Source organism: Miniopterus schreibersii (assembly GCF_964146895.1).
Source record: "Miniopterus schreibersii genome assembly, chromosome: 1".
In the NCBI taxonomy this organism is placed as follows: Eukaryota; Metazoa; Chordata; class Mammalia; order Chiroptera; family Miniopteridae; genus Miniopterus; species Miniopterus schreibersii.
In genome coordinates this window covers 153,076,672-153,093,034 of record NC_138101.1, presented here as the reverse complement: position 1 = coordinate 153,093,034, position 16,363 = coordinate 153,076,672, and the positions used below count along the sequence as shown (strand labels likewise).

At 37.5% G+C, this 16,363-nt stretch overlaps 1 protein-coding gene across 1 annotated transcript in view; it reads right to left on the bottom strand.

The window, feature by feature from the left end:
* The window catches only part of UNC13C (unc-13 homolog C), a 462,926-nt gene that overhangs the window by 331,165 nt on the left and 115,398 nt on the right, over window positions 1–16,363 (bottom strand). The window contains exons 3-4 of the mRNA XM_081120504.1: window positions 15,046–15,068; window positions 14,391–14,455 (exon numbers count right to left, since the gene is read on the bottom strand). Coding sequence (XP_080976630.1) covers window positions 14,391–14,455; window positions 15,046–15,068 — 88 coding nt within the window. The remainder of the gene's footprint in view (window positions 1–14,390; window positions 14,456–15,045; window positions 15,069–16,363) is intronic.

Genomic DNA, 16,363 nt, shown 5'->3' with positions numbered 1-16,363 from the left:
TCCATTCTACCTCTTATGTCTCCTCTCTTCCCTGTTTCTTTCTTGACATAGGACCCTTGTATTTTCAAGGGCAAACAGTCTTGTCTAATGAAATATACCAAATAGGGGACTTTTGTAGACACTTTCCAAGTTTGCATCCATGCATTTTCTCAGGCAGAAGCCCAGAGAGGTAGAGCTGCACAGACAGAACTGTAACACCTAATTTAATTCTCTCAGAGTGTCCAGTGAGCTACATATGTGTTTCAGGTATGCTCATCTTCTCAGAGAAACCCTCTCGGTGGCTGATTGGGACAGCCAGAATCTCTCCGATCTTGTAAGGTGGCCAACTAATCTTGGTTTGCTCAGGAGTTTCCCATTTTAGAATTGAAAGTCCTATACTGTACAAAACTCCTTAGTTCCAGAAAACCCTATCTCTGGCTATGATGACCAAAGCTTTTAATTTTTCTATAATGTATCATAAAACTGTTATTTTTGTATGTGCTAGGTGGAAAAGTTTAGATGCACGAAATGACCTTGTGAACTAATTGTTATGATTACAATCTGCATTTTTCAAGTGAGGCATTATGACTCACAAGTTAAATGACTTGCCCATCTAATAAATGGTGGAGTCAAGACTTAAAACTAGGCCTTCTAATTCCAAATTCTGCGTTTACCATTTCATCACATTATTGCCTGCCTTTTCTCAAAAATTTTGTGGAATTTCCCCTCCTTGGGTCCCAATGACCTAATGGTAAAAGCGAAGATATTATTTGCCTTCAGTTAGTATTTTATCTCTAATTTGTATCCTTTGAGCTGCTTGTATCCAGTTGGCAATGTTAAGGATGGGACACTCAGAAGTTTTTCTTAGTTCCCAAAGAAACAGCATACACTTTTTTCTCTTTAAAACTTACTTATACAACCAGAGTAGCTGAGTAAGGATAGCTTAACCCATATATACAGTAACCAAAATTCAGGTCTCACCACAGACTGAATTGCCATGTCAAGCTCTTTATTCCTTTATGATAAGACTTCTTATAGGAATCCCACTGTCCTTCCCTGAATTCTGCTGTCCATCAATTTCATTACACTAATCCAGTCTTCCATCAAATATGTCCAAGTCTGAACGCCAACTGTGAGTACTGTCCAAGGACTCGCCTTAGACTGTATAAATCAATGGAGGGAAGCACATACATTGGGAAGGGTTTTCACAGATTTCATGATGTTGTTCAAAACTGAGTCTCAGCTCTGACTCAGATAGAATATTCCATTGCTTCATTCACTTCTACTTTATAGCTTTGGTATTTCTACACTTGATCAAAATAAATGCTTCCTGCCAGCCAGTGTGGCTCAGTGGTTGAGCATTGACCTCGGATCCAGGAGATCCTGGTTCAATTCCCAGTCAGGGCACATGACCAGGTTGTGGGCTCGATCCCCAGGAAGGGGCAGGCAGGAGGCAGCTGATCAATGGCTCTCACCATGGCTGTTTCTCTCTCTTTCTCCCTCTTCCTTCCTCTCTCTGAAATCAATAAAAATACATTTAAATAAATAAATAAATAAATAAATAAATAAATAAATCTTATCGTTAATATTGGGGAATCTTCTGAAACATGAGATTCTGTAGTTGTCACTCTAACAACTATTGCAATTATTGTTTCCTGAAGGCACCTTTATATGTAAAAATTATGTGACAGATGGTGTCACCTTGTGGGAAAAGATTTATACTCAGAGCATTCTGAGCAGTGATGGCTTCTGCCAGTCTCATCCTTTGGCCTTTCTTACCTAGGACCTTAGAGTCTACATCGAGATAATGAGCAGGAATTACAGTGATGTTTATCAAGGTTGACAGAGTTACATAAAAGTGCTCAAAGCAAAAGAGATGTCTGCTATGCCTGAGTATACTTGCTTCTGCAGACTAATGTCTTTTTGAAAATTAAGTTTCTTGTACTTTTGGCAGATGAATCTGCTCTGGTTAATGAAAACTATATACAATATTGTGGATACAAATTTATAGCTTCTTGCCTCGCATTGTTCTCACCCCGTAGCTATTGTGCAGCCACTATGTTCCAGAACACCTGAGTCATTTTCACAAGATGCAGGTATTCAAAGTTATAGATACATTATTCAAAAGATTCATATATTTAATATCTTTAGTCAGGCATTCAGGATTTCAGCTTACCTGTCCAAAGACATTTTCCACTTTGCTCCCTCCTATTTTGACACATTACTGTCCAATACATTCTCTTGCCCATGATGCTATGACGTTATTCAGGCTTTTGTCCTACTTCCTGCTCTTTGCTTTTTCCATATCTACATATCAAAATTCTAACCGAACTTCAAATCCCAATTGAATGCCATCTTCTCCATCAAGTCTGCCCTGATAATGCCAAATCAAAAACACCTTCCTTTCTTAAAATTTCAGAGCATTTTATGCACTGGAAAGTAAATCACCCTGTACCTTGTATTGTAGCTGAGGTAACTGGGAAATGTCAAAAGTGAGATTTGATATTTTAATGCAGTCACTATTTTTTGTAATTTCAAGTGCAGAAAATATATTGTAATTAAAGGTGGATATATGCAACAACATTCTATTTTCTTTAAGTTATAAAAATATGTACTTTAGAAGAATAGCTCGTTGTAGGTTTACATGATTATGGCAGATCATGGAAAATGGTCTCAGTTCATTCCTCCAACAAATAGGCAGGGCCTACTTCTATGTTTTTTGAATATGAGCTGAATTTATAACTTGTTTTGGACAATAAAGTGTACCCAAAGTGATGGCTGTCAGTTCCAGCCTTGGCTTCAAGTGGTCTTCTATGCCTCATCTTCTTTAGAGTCCTGTGACTGCCACAGGAACATGCTTGGTCTGGTCAGCTGGATGATGAATGACACATGGTCCAATCCCTTTTGCTGCCCAGACAATACCAGACAATCACAGACATGTGAGAACTAGGCCCTGCCCAGCTGACCATACACGCGTCAGTGAATGCAGACAACATCAGTGGATTCAGTTTTCAACCATTGAGTTTTAGGGTGGTTTGTCACATAGTAACATTTATGTGATAAGTGATTATATTAAGATAGGATATAATATTAGCATAGGATGTAACAGAATCTTAAGATTGAAAGAGACTTTAAGGAATCGAGCATCTAATATTTAAATTTCCTTTGCAACATTTCTAACAAACTATTTAAATATCTATAGAAATGGGCAACTTAGTTTTTACAAAGGCAGCTCTTATTGTTGGAAATTTCTTCTCATATTAAGAAGTCTGCTTAGCTATAATGATCCAAGTTCTGTTCTCTGGGAAGATTAGGACAATTTAATTTCTTTTCCATACCTAATCCTTTACTATTTGAAGACTTTGAACATACCCTCACCTAAACCTTCTCTTTTCCAGATTCACCATCTTGGTTCTTTGGTGGTTTTCAGATGGCACCACTGGAGACCCCCTTTCAGTCTGCTTGCTTGACCTGCAAGCTTTCTCTTGTATCCACACGCTGTTCAAGGGCTGTGCCCTGACCCGAGCACAGGCGGCCCCGCAGCGGCAGAGCTCGGTGAGCAGCGAGCTGTTCTCGCACCTTCCCTGACTGCCCTCCTCTCAACGCACTCTCAGGTCCGCTGCCTAGCACCACAATCTTACTAGATTCGATGAATACTTTAGATTTTTTCATGCAATGTCAAAGAACTGCATTTTCTCTCTTCTACAGAGTCTGAGTTTAAGTCTCCATTTATCCCTAATTGTGACCATTAGGGCTGCTCAGAAACATTCCAGTTCTATTCACCTTTTAGATGTGTGATAGGATAGCACTGCAACCCTCCCATTAAACCTAGTTATTGCTATGTAATTTGTTTTGTCCAATGTAATGTGAACAGAAGGAAGGTATGTCACATTTCTGTGGAAGTTTTAAGAACACCCAGTTGGCCACCTGCTGATTTCCCTGCCGTGAAATCAGGAAAGCACGTGTTGAGACAAATCTCTGCCACCCTGGTTCCCTGAGCAACTAGGAAGGAAAAAGTGCATCTATCTCCCCTGTATCTATAGGCACTTAAAATGTGGTATGGGTGAGAAAGAAATCTTTATTTGATCTGTACACTAAGATCTGGTAGTTGTAGGTTACTGTACCATCACCTAGCTTATCCTGACTGGTACACTGTTTATACTTCCTCTTGTTAGATTCAGCTTATTGCTGTAGGCTAAGCTCTCTTCAAAAGTAATCCCATCACCCAACACACTAGTTATTTTGCCCAGCCTTACGTCATGCTCAAAGCCTACAATTAGATCTTTTACGTTTCCATCTATTTTAATTAAAATAATCTGTCTAAAGGCAACTCCTGAAGCACTCCACTAACAGTCTTGCCCTGATACAAACCATTCATGAACTATCACACCTTGGGTCCAGTCATTCAACTCATTACTAATCCATTTAGGTGATATTTTTCTAGGAGGTATTCTGAAAATTTGTAGTAAAGGCCTATCTGGAACCTAGATAGGAATAAATATATATTACATTTATTTGGTATACCTACTTAGAAATCTTGTCAGACCAATACACAATAAGAAATTAAGTTTAAAATATGTAATTATAAAGAACTGATCCAGAAATAAGATAATTTACTTGCAAATTATATCAATTTGTCATAATAGTGAAGCAGTCAAGCCCTGGAATCAGGTAGACCTAGTTCAAATCTCAGGTCTGATACTTTGTCACCGTGACCATGCTTAATGTCTTTAAGCCTCAGTCACCTCATCTAAAAAATGGAATAATTATAACATCTACTTCAAAAAATTGTGATGACGATTAGAGGAGATAATGCATGGATCATACTTACATACAGGCCTGTTATATTGTAACAATTTAAAAAGCCTTATTATTTCATTACAATAATTATGAATTTGAGATCTTATCCCTATTTTTAAATGACATTCAAAATATTCCCATTTACCCTATAATATTTTATACTGTTTCTAAATGCGAAGGAAGACTAAAAGCCAAGAGCTATCTTAATCTGCTAGTCTTCAATTTAGAATTGGTCATACCTGAGACTGACGGGACGGATTTGACAGCAAGCTGTTTAATATGTAAGAAGGTGCTATAGACCGAGCACAGCCGTTACTTTAAATACGGGGCGAGCAAAAGCAGGCACCCCTTGGGGCTACTGCAGGTTCCGTTGCCGACCACTGCAGTAAAGAGAACATCACAATAAAGTGAGTATTACAATCAAGTGAGTTGTAATCTTTCTGTTGGTGGACAGTCTTGCCTTCAATTTTTTAAAAATGCAGTATCTGTGAAGCATAATAAAGCAAAGGACAAAAAATGAGGGATGCCTATAATTGTAAGGTTATAGAAACATGCTGTTTTGTCAGCAGTGATTATTTGATTGTTCTATTCCACTCCTCTGTGTGTCTGCCTGTAAAAGGAAACCCATATGATATACCTTCATGAAATATGGTATTCATTTATTTAAAAACTTTAAAACACTTAATATATGCCTCATTGGGAAATAAAGTGATCGAGCTCAGTGCTCCTTTTTTAAATCTTCTATCACATTTTATATATGTTAGATGTACTCAGTAGCCCTATCAATTACACCTTGGAAATAGCCAGCAGGTTGAGAAACCATGGTATTCATTATAATTGCTACCTTATCTGGTAGAGTTATTTCTAGTGTTTTTTGACTAATAACTGGTAATTTTCTAACAAGTGATAATTCCGCTCAATGAGACAGATGACATTTTCCATAGCTATTGAACTGGCACTGTTTTAAGGCCGACTACTTGAATACTGTCTTCATAAAGGATGTATCAGTGATTTTAATTTGCTTCTCCTCAAACACATAAAATATCTGGAAGGCATTAGAAGATTAAATTTGATTCTGTGCGGTGTATCCCTAAAGATTCATTGATTTTAATAAATTTAAGTCAAACCAGAAACAGAGGTCATGATTAAAAGTCTATTTTAAATAACAGAAAATGTATAGTATTATATAAATGTTCAATCAACAATTTGAATACAGAGAGTCTTTAGAAAAGCATGTCTCCACACACCATTTTTTTTTTTTTTTCCTCCAGCCAACATGCTCTCAGGTTTCTTACCTGGAGATTTTATTTTTTGGAGATGGTGTTGTCCACAGTAGCTGCTACATTAATTAGGTGGGGCTTCCTGTGATGCTCAGAGCTGGAAGAAAGTATGACAAGCACTGGCTTGAGAAGTTTTTGTTTTTGTTTTTGGTTTTTTGAGCAGAAGCCAGGAGCAGGAAAAATGATCTCGAATGGGACTCATGAAGGTAAGGAGATAGAGTTAGTATCATGCATAAGTTTACGTTGGTGGCCTTTCCTAATTGAGAAAAGATTTAGCCTCAGCGGCTGAGTACAAATATAATTTCTATTGCTAAAACACTAGTCTTTGGACAGTGCACAATTTGGGATTCCTGTAAAGTGCGTCTCAAGAACTATGAGGTGGAGTTGGTGCTCTTAGAAGCTAGGGAATGGCAGGCTTCTTGCTGCGTTTGGTTTTGGCTGGCAGTCATCTAAAGATACAGGAGAAAGGCAGGCCCTTCCTAAGGAGCCAACCAGTGCTGTGCACAACAATTATGGAAGGTTCCAGTGCCAGGAACAGGCTAAAGGAAAACTGTCAAGAGTTGATGATGCCCGTGGTTTCCTTCCCTGAAATGAATGCATTATCTGCATCCTGGGTTGCTGTGGACAGGGGTCGTATGCATCTTCTGGATCTAAAATGTAAACCCACCATCCTTAAGAATACAAGAATGGCCTTTATGTGATGAGTAAAATTTTGGAGCTTCCCTTGCCTGCCACCCAGGATGATCCTGAGGTTTCATGATCATAAGTATTATTAAATAACAGAAAAACGTGATTTGGGTGAATTTCTATGGTCAGCCTTCTAAGCATAGAAAATGGCCTCTGTTAGAGTAAACAGGCTTCTTGTGAATGTGTGAGAATGGAGGAATTTGTTCAATAATGTAATTACCAGAGGATGGGGGAATCTTATACAGTATCTCTGGATTGACTGTGGGTAATACCCAATTGTCCTTTCTGCATTTGTAGTGGATTACATAGTAAGTAAGAATGTTAAACTACAAACTCAGACCAGAATATGAGATACTGAAAAATGTGTGAATCTCTGAACTATAAGCTATTAGGAGCTTGAGCATAACAACTCTATGTCTTAATCCTTGAGCAAGTACTATAAATTCTTTGCCACTGTCTATATAGAAAAAAACAAATCTAAAAGAAATGATCAGTAATCCACACCACAAAAGCTATGGCATGTATAAGTCTGGCTTACATTGTAGTTAATAACTGTGGCCTTACTTCCATAGATTCTATGCCAAAGTGTAATGCTCATGGGGTCCACGGTTGTGGTCCTGATGTCTTATGGGTCCACGCACTGAAGAAATCAGCCTGGTCTGTATGGCTAATATAAAAATGTACTCAAATGACCCCAGGATGTTCTAAATAGAAAAGATACCAAGTGCTTCTTAAGTAATTTCCAAGAAAGCCTAGTGGAACATTCAACTGACCCTGAACTTGATGGATTGCTGGTGCCAGGCCAACATTAGATAGGCAGGGAAATTTTGGCCTTAGAAAGCTAATGGCTTAGCAACCAGTTCTTGGTACATGGATTTTAGAAGGCTAGTGGCCTTGTTGCTGCCAGCTTTCCTAGTCAAGAGGCTCCCTGCCTCTGCCAGACCTTGGTGTATAGGATCTAATAAGTCAGCTCTGTGGGAGGTCTGCAGGCAGAGTGCTGGGGACTAGCTGGCCCCTTACAGTCGAGAGTCTATGACAGGGTTGGGCCTTCCCTAGCCTCACATGAGATTCTTTTCTAGCCGATATAACTACCAGGTGGCATAATCGTGTCTGACACTGGTTAAGGGATCCCAAGTTTTAGTCATCCTGTGGTGGATCAAGCAAGACAACTCCGTTTTATTACTTTCGTACAAAGCAATTATTACAAAGGTCTCCTTCCTAGAAAAGAAATGAGGGCCCTGATAAGAGGAAATCTTTAATACAGTGTGAGTTTATATTTAGACTGTTCTAAAGTGCTAAGATTTTCAGATAAGACAATGAAAAAATAAAATTCATATCAGCATAACTAGAGTGATATTCTTACGAATTTGCTCAATACACCCTTCGAAAGTTTCTCCAAAGTGGAGAAGAGGGGATGTGTGATCAAAAGGGAAGTGGCCTCCTTATCAAATGGACTTAGATTAATATGAGAGCAATCCCTGGGTGATTTTTTTTTTTCCAGTAAGGGCTTAGTAACACTGACTTTGGGGTGAGTTCAACTGCTTTCATTTATTTATTTACTTACTAATTTAATTTATTGAAGTGACATGGTGAGTTGTACACTTGAAACCTCTATGGTTTCAACAAAACATCATCTGCACACTGCATCATGCACCCATCACCAAAAGCTAAGTCTCTTTTCATCCCATTTATCCCTCCTTTGCCCACTTCCATCTCCCCACCCACCTTGCCCTCTGCTTATCATCACACTGTTGGCTGTGTTTTATTTACATATATGTGTGCGTGTGTTATATATAACTATGATATATATATGTATATATATATGACCATGTGATATATATAACTATGTGATATATATGTAACTGTGATATGTGTGTGTGTGTGTGTGTGTGTGTGTATATATATATATATATATATATATATATATATATATATATAGTTAATCCCTTTACCTTCCTTCGTCCACCCCCAACTCCCCTCCTCTCTGACAGCTGTCAGCCTGTTCCCTGTGTCCATGCCTCTGTTTCTATTTTGTTCATCAGTTTATTTTGTTCACTAGATTCCAATTCCACATATAAGTGAAACCATATGGTATTTGTTTTAAAACTCACACTACTTCTCAGGTGTGTCTCATCCTGAATCCATGATTGTTTCAGAAATAATATTTTTCTTAAAATGCAGTAGACCTGACTCTCCTAAGAAATGATTCAAACCAACTGATCTAAGAGCCAGCCGTTACAGCAAGATTGATTCATGAAGGAGGTCCCCACAGGGGCAGGGCATTGTCATATGCTCTGTAAAGAAACCACAAAACCCATCTCTGTGCCTTAAGAGTTTAAAATCAAGTTGGAGGCTACAAATCTTATTAGATTTATACAACTGAAATTCATATATACCATAGGAATGGCAAACAAGTGGGACCATAAAAATGATGATAAGACTTCTCCATTGTAAAAAGAGAGAGAGAAATAGAAATCAAAAAGGATATTCAAAGCCATGTAGAAGAATTTGTATTTCACATTGCATGAATGAGGAGCCATTAAACACACTTAAGTAGAAAAGTACTGCACTTTGAGGAGATTAATCTTTAACAGTGTATAGCTTGGACTTAATGTGGAGGAAGTAATGGGTGAAGAAAGATCAGTCTGCAAAGGTAAAAAGTGTTGAGGATAAAACTAGATTGATGGCAATATGAATAAAAATAACTTTAAAAATTATGAGCATGAAGATTGAATTGCTATATGATAATGAATTGTGAAAGTAGGCCCTGTGTGCATCTGATGGCCTTTATAATAATTAACAATCCTTAATCCTAATTTACTTTTACCCAAACCTATACTGCACTACTTCTATACCAAATCCCCTGGAAGGAAAGGAACTTTTCCATAAAAATAGACTGAAAAGTAAAAAAAAAACAAGACTTCTCATTTTCTCCAAAGAGTAATCTCTTACTGAGATTGAAGCAAACTGTTATGTGTGTGTAGGGAAGAGGGCTGTCATTTTCTTAATATTTGGCACACTTACTCAAACATGCAAGCATATCTGTGCAGGATAAACCATTGACCGAGGGAAGGTGTTGCGGAAGGAGAAATAGCCATTTCCTAGGCTTAAGAGAATCTCGGCCCTTTCCTTCAGGAAGTTACTTGAGGGGATAGAAAACAATCTGATCTATGAACTATATAGGAAAAAAATGGAAGAACAGTTCTCAACTTTTTCAGAGAAAAGACTGTTGCTATGAGAAAAGAGGGATTAACAGCCCCTGGAGAGGAAGAACCACCTTGGCTCCCATGTTAAATGGCTGCTGTTAGGCCCTGGCTAATGTGAAGGCCAAGACTACGAGCAGGGAAGAGGGCATGAGGCCAGCATGTAACCTCCCAACTTCATAGAGAAATAGAAAAGCAACGCCGGAGCTATGAAAGAAACACCAAGAGCATATTCAATCAGCTATATCCATATATTGTACAACCTAACTCATGCCAGGTTTTACCACAGGAAGAAAAAAAAAATCACTATTTTAATCAAGGTAATTTTAAAAATAAAGGACTTGTTCAGAACCTTGGCTGATAATTGGCCAGTTCACGTTTATCAAAGTACTTGTTCATGGCAATAATTGAACCACCTTGGAAATCTCAGAAAATATTGTGTGTGTATGTGTGTGTTTCAGTTGTATCTATCTAAACAAGAATTCAAAACAGAACCTTCTCTTTTTCTATTCAGCAACCTCTCAGTGTTCTTCCCTTCTACAATCTCTCTCCAGCTTTCTCTACCTCTGACTTTTCTCACTACTCTTTCTGGATGAGGTTCAGTAATCCTGGTAGTGGCTTGGAGAGCAATCACTGGATTCCTGGGGTTAAGGAAAGCAGGTATAGCCTAGTTCAGAACCACAGGCAGGAGATAAGCCTTCCTTTGCACAGGCTCAAGGAACGCAGTTGCATGAGAACTACCCTGCAGAGACCTTGGATGACTAGACAAGAAAGGGGTCAAAGATAAATATCTCTTCTTTCAAACTATCTCTTTCCCCTTATTGCCACCACTGTTTAATAGACTCTCCTTAATTCTGGTACAGACAAGGCTAATACCTTGAGAGTACAAAGAAAAAAATATAATCATACAATCAATGGAACTGTTATTACAAATGGCCATGGAGGGGTGAACTTACATGCAATCAAACCATGAAGGAGTATTGTTTTTGTTAATAAAGTGGTTCATATTTGAAGAAGGTACTTGTATGACTTCATTCACTATTATTTTAAAAGCAATTTTATCAAATTGAATTATCAGATTCTGGGTAGCTATGGGCATGCATCACTCAGACATCCCTCAGAGAAAATCTTAGAGAAGTGCAGCCGGATGACAGCCGTCAGCTCCCACACCCACAGGATACGCTGCTGCGCTAACCCAAGGCCGCAGTCCTCAGGCTGCTCCCAACCAAGGGCTGAGCGTGGTGGAGGGAATAGAAACGGCCACTGTGCTCACTGTGGGACTCCTCTAACAGGAAACCTTTCTTCTAGGACTCCTCATTGGTCTGACACTTTTTTGTACCCAGTCCTTCCTTCCTTCCTTCCCCTTTTCCTTTGGCAGATGTCAGACCCATGCCGTGGTCCAAAGGCTCCTCTTGCCTACTCCTGCTGTCTCTCTACTTCATCTCTGAGATGTTTCCTTCAAAACAGCTCATGTACTTCTCTAATATCATCTTAGTGTGTGCTTCTGGTATGATTCTTAGCTTACATATTTAACAAAAGTTACCAAGCTCCTATCAAACCACTAGGAGATGTAAAATGTGAACTTTAATAATTTCACGGAAATATGCATCCTTCCGGTCTTCTCTCTCTTTCATTTTCTTGTTTATCTTTTCTCTCTGCATCTCCCAATTTCTTCTCCAGAACCTGTCTAAATTTATTGTGACAGATGGGAAAAACAGAATGAAGTTTAGCATGTCCTTTCCAGCAACATTTACAAGAAATGTACAGATTGATGAGCAGAAACCAGAGAACAGCATGGTTAAGTCCATGACCTTGTTTCAGTGAGTACAAACTGTTCTTTCACTGACACTTGAGGCGGGGATGGGATGATGAATGGGGTTGGTTATGAACTGGTCAGGGATGTTGAAGGTATAGGAATAGAGAATGAAATAGTATTGTCAAGAAGAAGCAATGGCTCCCTATTTTTTTTTTTTTAATATATCTTTATTGATTTCAGAGAGAGGAGGGAAAATAGAAACATTGATAATGAGAGAGAGTCATTGATCTGCTGCCTCCTGCCCTCCCCTGACCGGGGATCGATCCCACAACCAGGGCATGTGCCCCGACCGGGAATCGAATCAGTGACCTCCTGGATCCCAGGTGGATGCTCAGCTGCTGAGCCACGCTCGGCCAGGTAATGGCTCCCTATTTTGAAAGTCTGCTCCAGTCTCAGTTTCCTGGGACAATAGAAGTTATAATATTTAGAATAATTATAATATTTCATTTTATTAAAAATAATTTTAAAACATGTATAAGGAAAGTAAAACTAGAAGCAAGTCTTTCTGAAAGAGACTGTGATTAAAGGCTTTACTTAAGGGCATCTTCAAGATTCTTCAAGAGGGAACAAGCATTCAGGTAATGGCAAATTCTCTTGTTGGCTGAAAATTATCACCCCTTTCCCATACCATCGTAATTCCAAACTCCCTTGGAAAGTCCTTGAAAGAGGCAGTCTCTGGAAAAAAAATGAGGTGGAAAGGATCTATTCAAAATGCAAAGATGACCTAGTTTAGCTAGACATTTTACAGAGTTTGCACTTAACCAAAACATGAATGTAGATGAACTCCGCTGCTTTGGCAATAATAAAGTCTATGCATGCTCGCACATGAGTTAGGAAAGCAAGTTGTTAGAAAGTGATGGATGCCATAGGCAAGGAGGAATTCCAGGGACTATAAGATCATAAACTCAGATAAGCCTCCAAGGTCATGGTATACATTTTTTCATAATTAAATTGGAATTCAACTTAATTATCTTCTAAGGTAACCTTTCATTTATTTTGTCAAGTTATCATTTTTAGTAAACTTAAAGAAAGAGACAGTATGTGTGGGGTAAGGACAAGAGAATAATCCATTTATTACCTGAATTTTCTACTACTACTAAAGCTGTTTTTCTTAACAAATTTAAATCATTGTGATATTACAATAGGAATGTGAATAAATTCTTCACATATTTAAGGACATTGAAAAGTTTAGACATAATAACATTGTAATTACTTTCGTTTGAGAAAAATAAAAATAAAAATAAAAATGGTATATGTTATTTTTCAGGCACTTTAAACTTGAAATTTTACATGTTTAATTTAAACTAAGTAGTGGATGTATTCAACAAAATATTCATTTTTGAAGAATGAGAGTATTATAACACATGACTGAAACTATTTGCCTACCCCCCCCCCAAATGTATGAAACTCTTGCTTCTATTTCTATTGTATACAAATATGTTTGAATGTCAACACTAATGAAACAGCTAATCTGTCTGTCTATACTATGCATAAGCTTTGGTCCACCCATTACAGATTAAAAATGTGCTACATGTTTGCTAGAAATATTCTTAAAAGTAATTAATAGGAAAATGAACAAATAAATATTACATAAATATTTAAAAATGTTTGCATCACTTAGAAATAAGGAAGTGGGAAGTTTCTAAGACATACTGTTAGATGGAAGGAAGGAAGGAAAGGGGGTGGGAAGCCATGAGTTGCAGGCGCAATGTGCACAGTGGTTAAGACTCTGGAACTAGACTAACTGGGTTTGAATACCGACTTTGTCACTTGCTGGCTGTATGAAAGGAAAGTCTGGTTTTTTAAAACTATTTTATACATAGGTTGCCTCATTTGTAAAATGGAAGTCAAAAGAGTACTTACCTCATAGGGCCGTTATAAGGATCAAACATGTCATTATACATAAAGCAGCTGTAACAGTACCTGCTACAAAGTCAGCACTAAACCAATGCTTCTTTATTAACATACAGAATGGCCTAATTTATGTTAAATGTACAGATGCACAATATAAAACTATTTTTCTATGAATATAGATATGTATGCAAGCACACAGAAAATGGTCTATGAACACACAAGTCAACTGATACCAATGTGTAATTATAAGCATTTAAAGGCAATCTTTTGCTTTTTGTTTGAGTATTTTACATGAAGACTAATTCACACATTATTTTGTGATTAAATTTTAAATGTTTTTTATCCATCCTTTAATGCCACTATAAAAATGATAGTGGATATTCCAGTCATTAACTTATTGACATAGAAAAATATTTACACACATATCATTAAGTATAGGCAGATCAAAAGATAGTACTAACTGGATTAATATTAGTTCACTTATGTAAAATTATGTGTTTGTATTTGTGTATGGAATGATAATGTTAACACCTAATCTGGTTAGGTGATTTTGACTTTTTTGTATATAGATACATGTATACATGATTATACATCTATACATATTTTTTCAAAATTCTCTAGGAGCTACTTTACTGTGAAAAAGGAAAGCGACAGTGAGGTTATCTAACTGCACCATCATGAGGTATCGTGGATTTAAAATACATATGTTGAGAGCACAGCCAAGTACTACTGATGAAAGGAATAAATTAGAAAGGTTGCGAATGTACTTACCCACCAAATGCCTGGAGCGCGGAGAATTTAGAAGCATCCAAATCATGGCCACTTATTATTCGACCCTTAAATAAAACATGAGAAAAAAACAAAACAAGAGAAAACAAACAAACTTTTAGCATACCACAGCTGCATAGAGGGGGATTGGGGACATGGGTCAACTGCACTAGACACATAACACCTCATATGACAAATGCTAAGCAGGGTCAGCTCCAAGTCAAAGCTACTGTGTTTTCATGAGTGGAGGTTTTGAAATTAGCTGTCAGCATTTAAACAAAAGCACTGGCAGAGTCCAGGAAAATATATCATATTCCAAATGCTGTTTACCCTTAAAACTCAGTATGTGCAGTGAAGACCATAAATCAGTCCAGAAGATCATGATTAGCCAGACTTAAGGCCAGATGCTGAGCTTGACCGTAGCAGACCCCTAGGTTGGCAAGTGTAAGCTAAATAAGCGCAGCTGGCAAGGTGTAACCTCTTCATAAATGCAACATATCAGGGGCACACTTAAAGGACAACCAAAGAATGGAAAGCTGCGGTAACATGCACATTTCACAACTAAAACAGAGGAACCAAAACAGGTCTCATATGTCACAAACAAACATGTACAAAAGACAAGGTCCCTCAGCAGGGAAGAGAAAGTATGATTTAAAACCTTTTCATCCACAGAACTGCTATCTGAAAGAGAATCAGGAAAAGAAGGGATACATGTTAGATGGAGTACTTTTCAAGAAATCATTTAAACATACACATGAACAAAGTGTTACTATTTTACATTATTTAAAATCAGAAATGAACAGAATTTCAAGGTTGAACTCCAAGGGAAGAGGGCTGGTAGGTCCTCAGAATTTAAAGAGTTGAAAAATGTGCCAGAATGCTTGAAAAGTATCAAAGGGTGATCACGGGATTTAATGAAAGACAAGGTGTCATACAAAGGACAGAACACAGTTGAAGAATCAGAAGTCCTAGGCTCCAGCTGAGGCCCTAACACTTACTAAGCACATTGGGCAAACTACCAAATTCTCCAGAGTCAATACCTAACTTCAACAAGGTCACTAATACTTTTCCTATCTGCCTCCAAACTTTGTTGAGAGGATCAACTGAGATCAATATATGCAAAAGTAAACCTCAGAAGACTACATAAATTGAGAATATTTTATTAAGGGATTATTTATTTATGGCTTCTCATATCATAGAACTTAAGAGCTGCAAGAATAATTAAATATACTTCATTTTGTAAATAAGAAAACTGATACGGGTTAAGTGACTTGATTAAGATCACAAAGCTAGTAAATGGCAGAAGTGGGACACAATTCCAGGGCTCCCTTTAGATCCAATTATTCAGGTGAGTTGGACAAAACGGAGAGGGGTGGCTGGTCCACACTTCTCCAGTGCAATTTAAGATAAATCACAGGGTGGACATTTTTCAATTTCAACTGCTCAAGGGCCCAACTAGATGACCAATGGACTAATACCTTTTTTTTAGAATTCAAGTCTAAATCTGCCAGGGTCATCACGGCATGGTCCATTTCCACCTAACATTGCAGTATTGTTCTTAAACTTATTAATTCACCTTTGCTTATTACCATAAAGCTGAAGCTACTTCTCTATGAATACAAGTTGACAGAAAGCTAGAGCTGGAGTGACCTTGGGTTCATGTGGTCCAAACCCCTCATTTTTATAGATGAGCTGCAGAAAGAGAAAGGTTTGTCCAAGGTCATGTAGCTCAGTGATTATTTTTATTGATGAAAATCTGAAATGTATTTGTTTTCTTGAATAATTAAGTATAGATTAATTACTGTAACAAAATAGTTTGTGCAATATTTTAGAGATTTTACAATATCTCAGGGTTATAACTTGGAATATAAAACAAAGTAAAGCACAATATAAAGTAATAAAAAAACACTCTTATTTATGGTCATAAATATTTTTAAAATACTGAATATCAAAAATAAAATTCATCATTATATCAG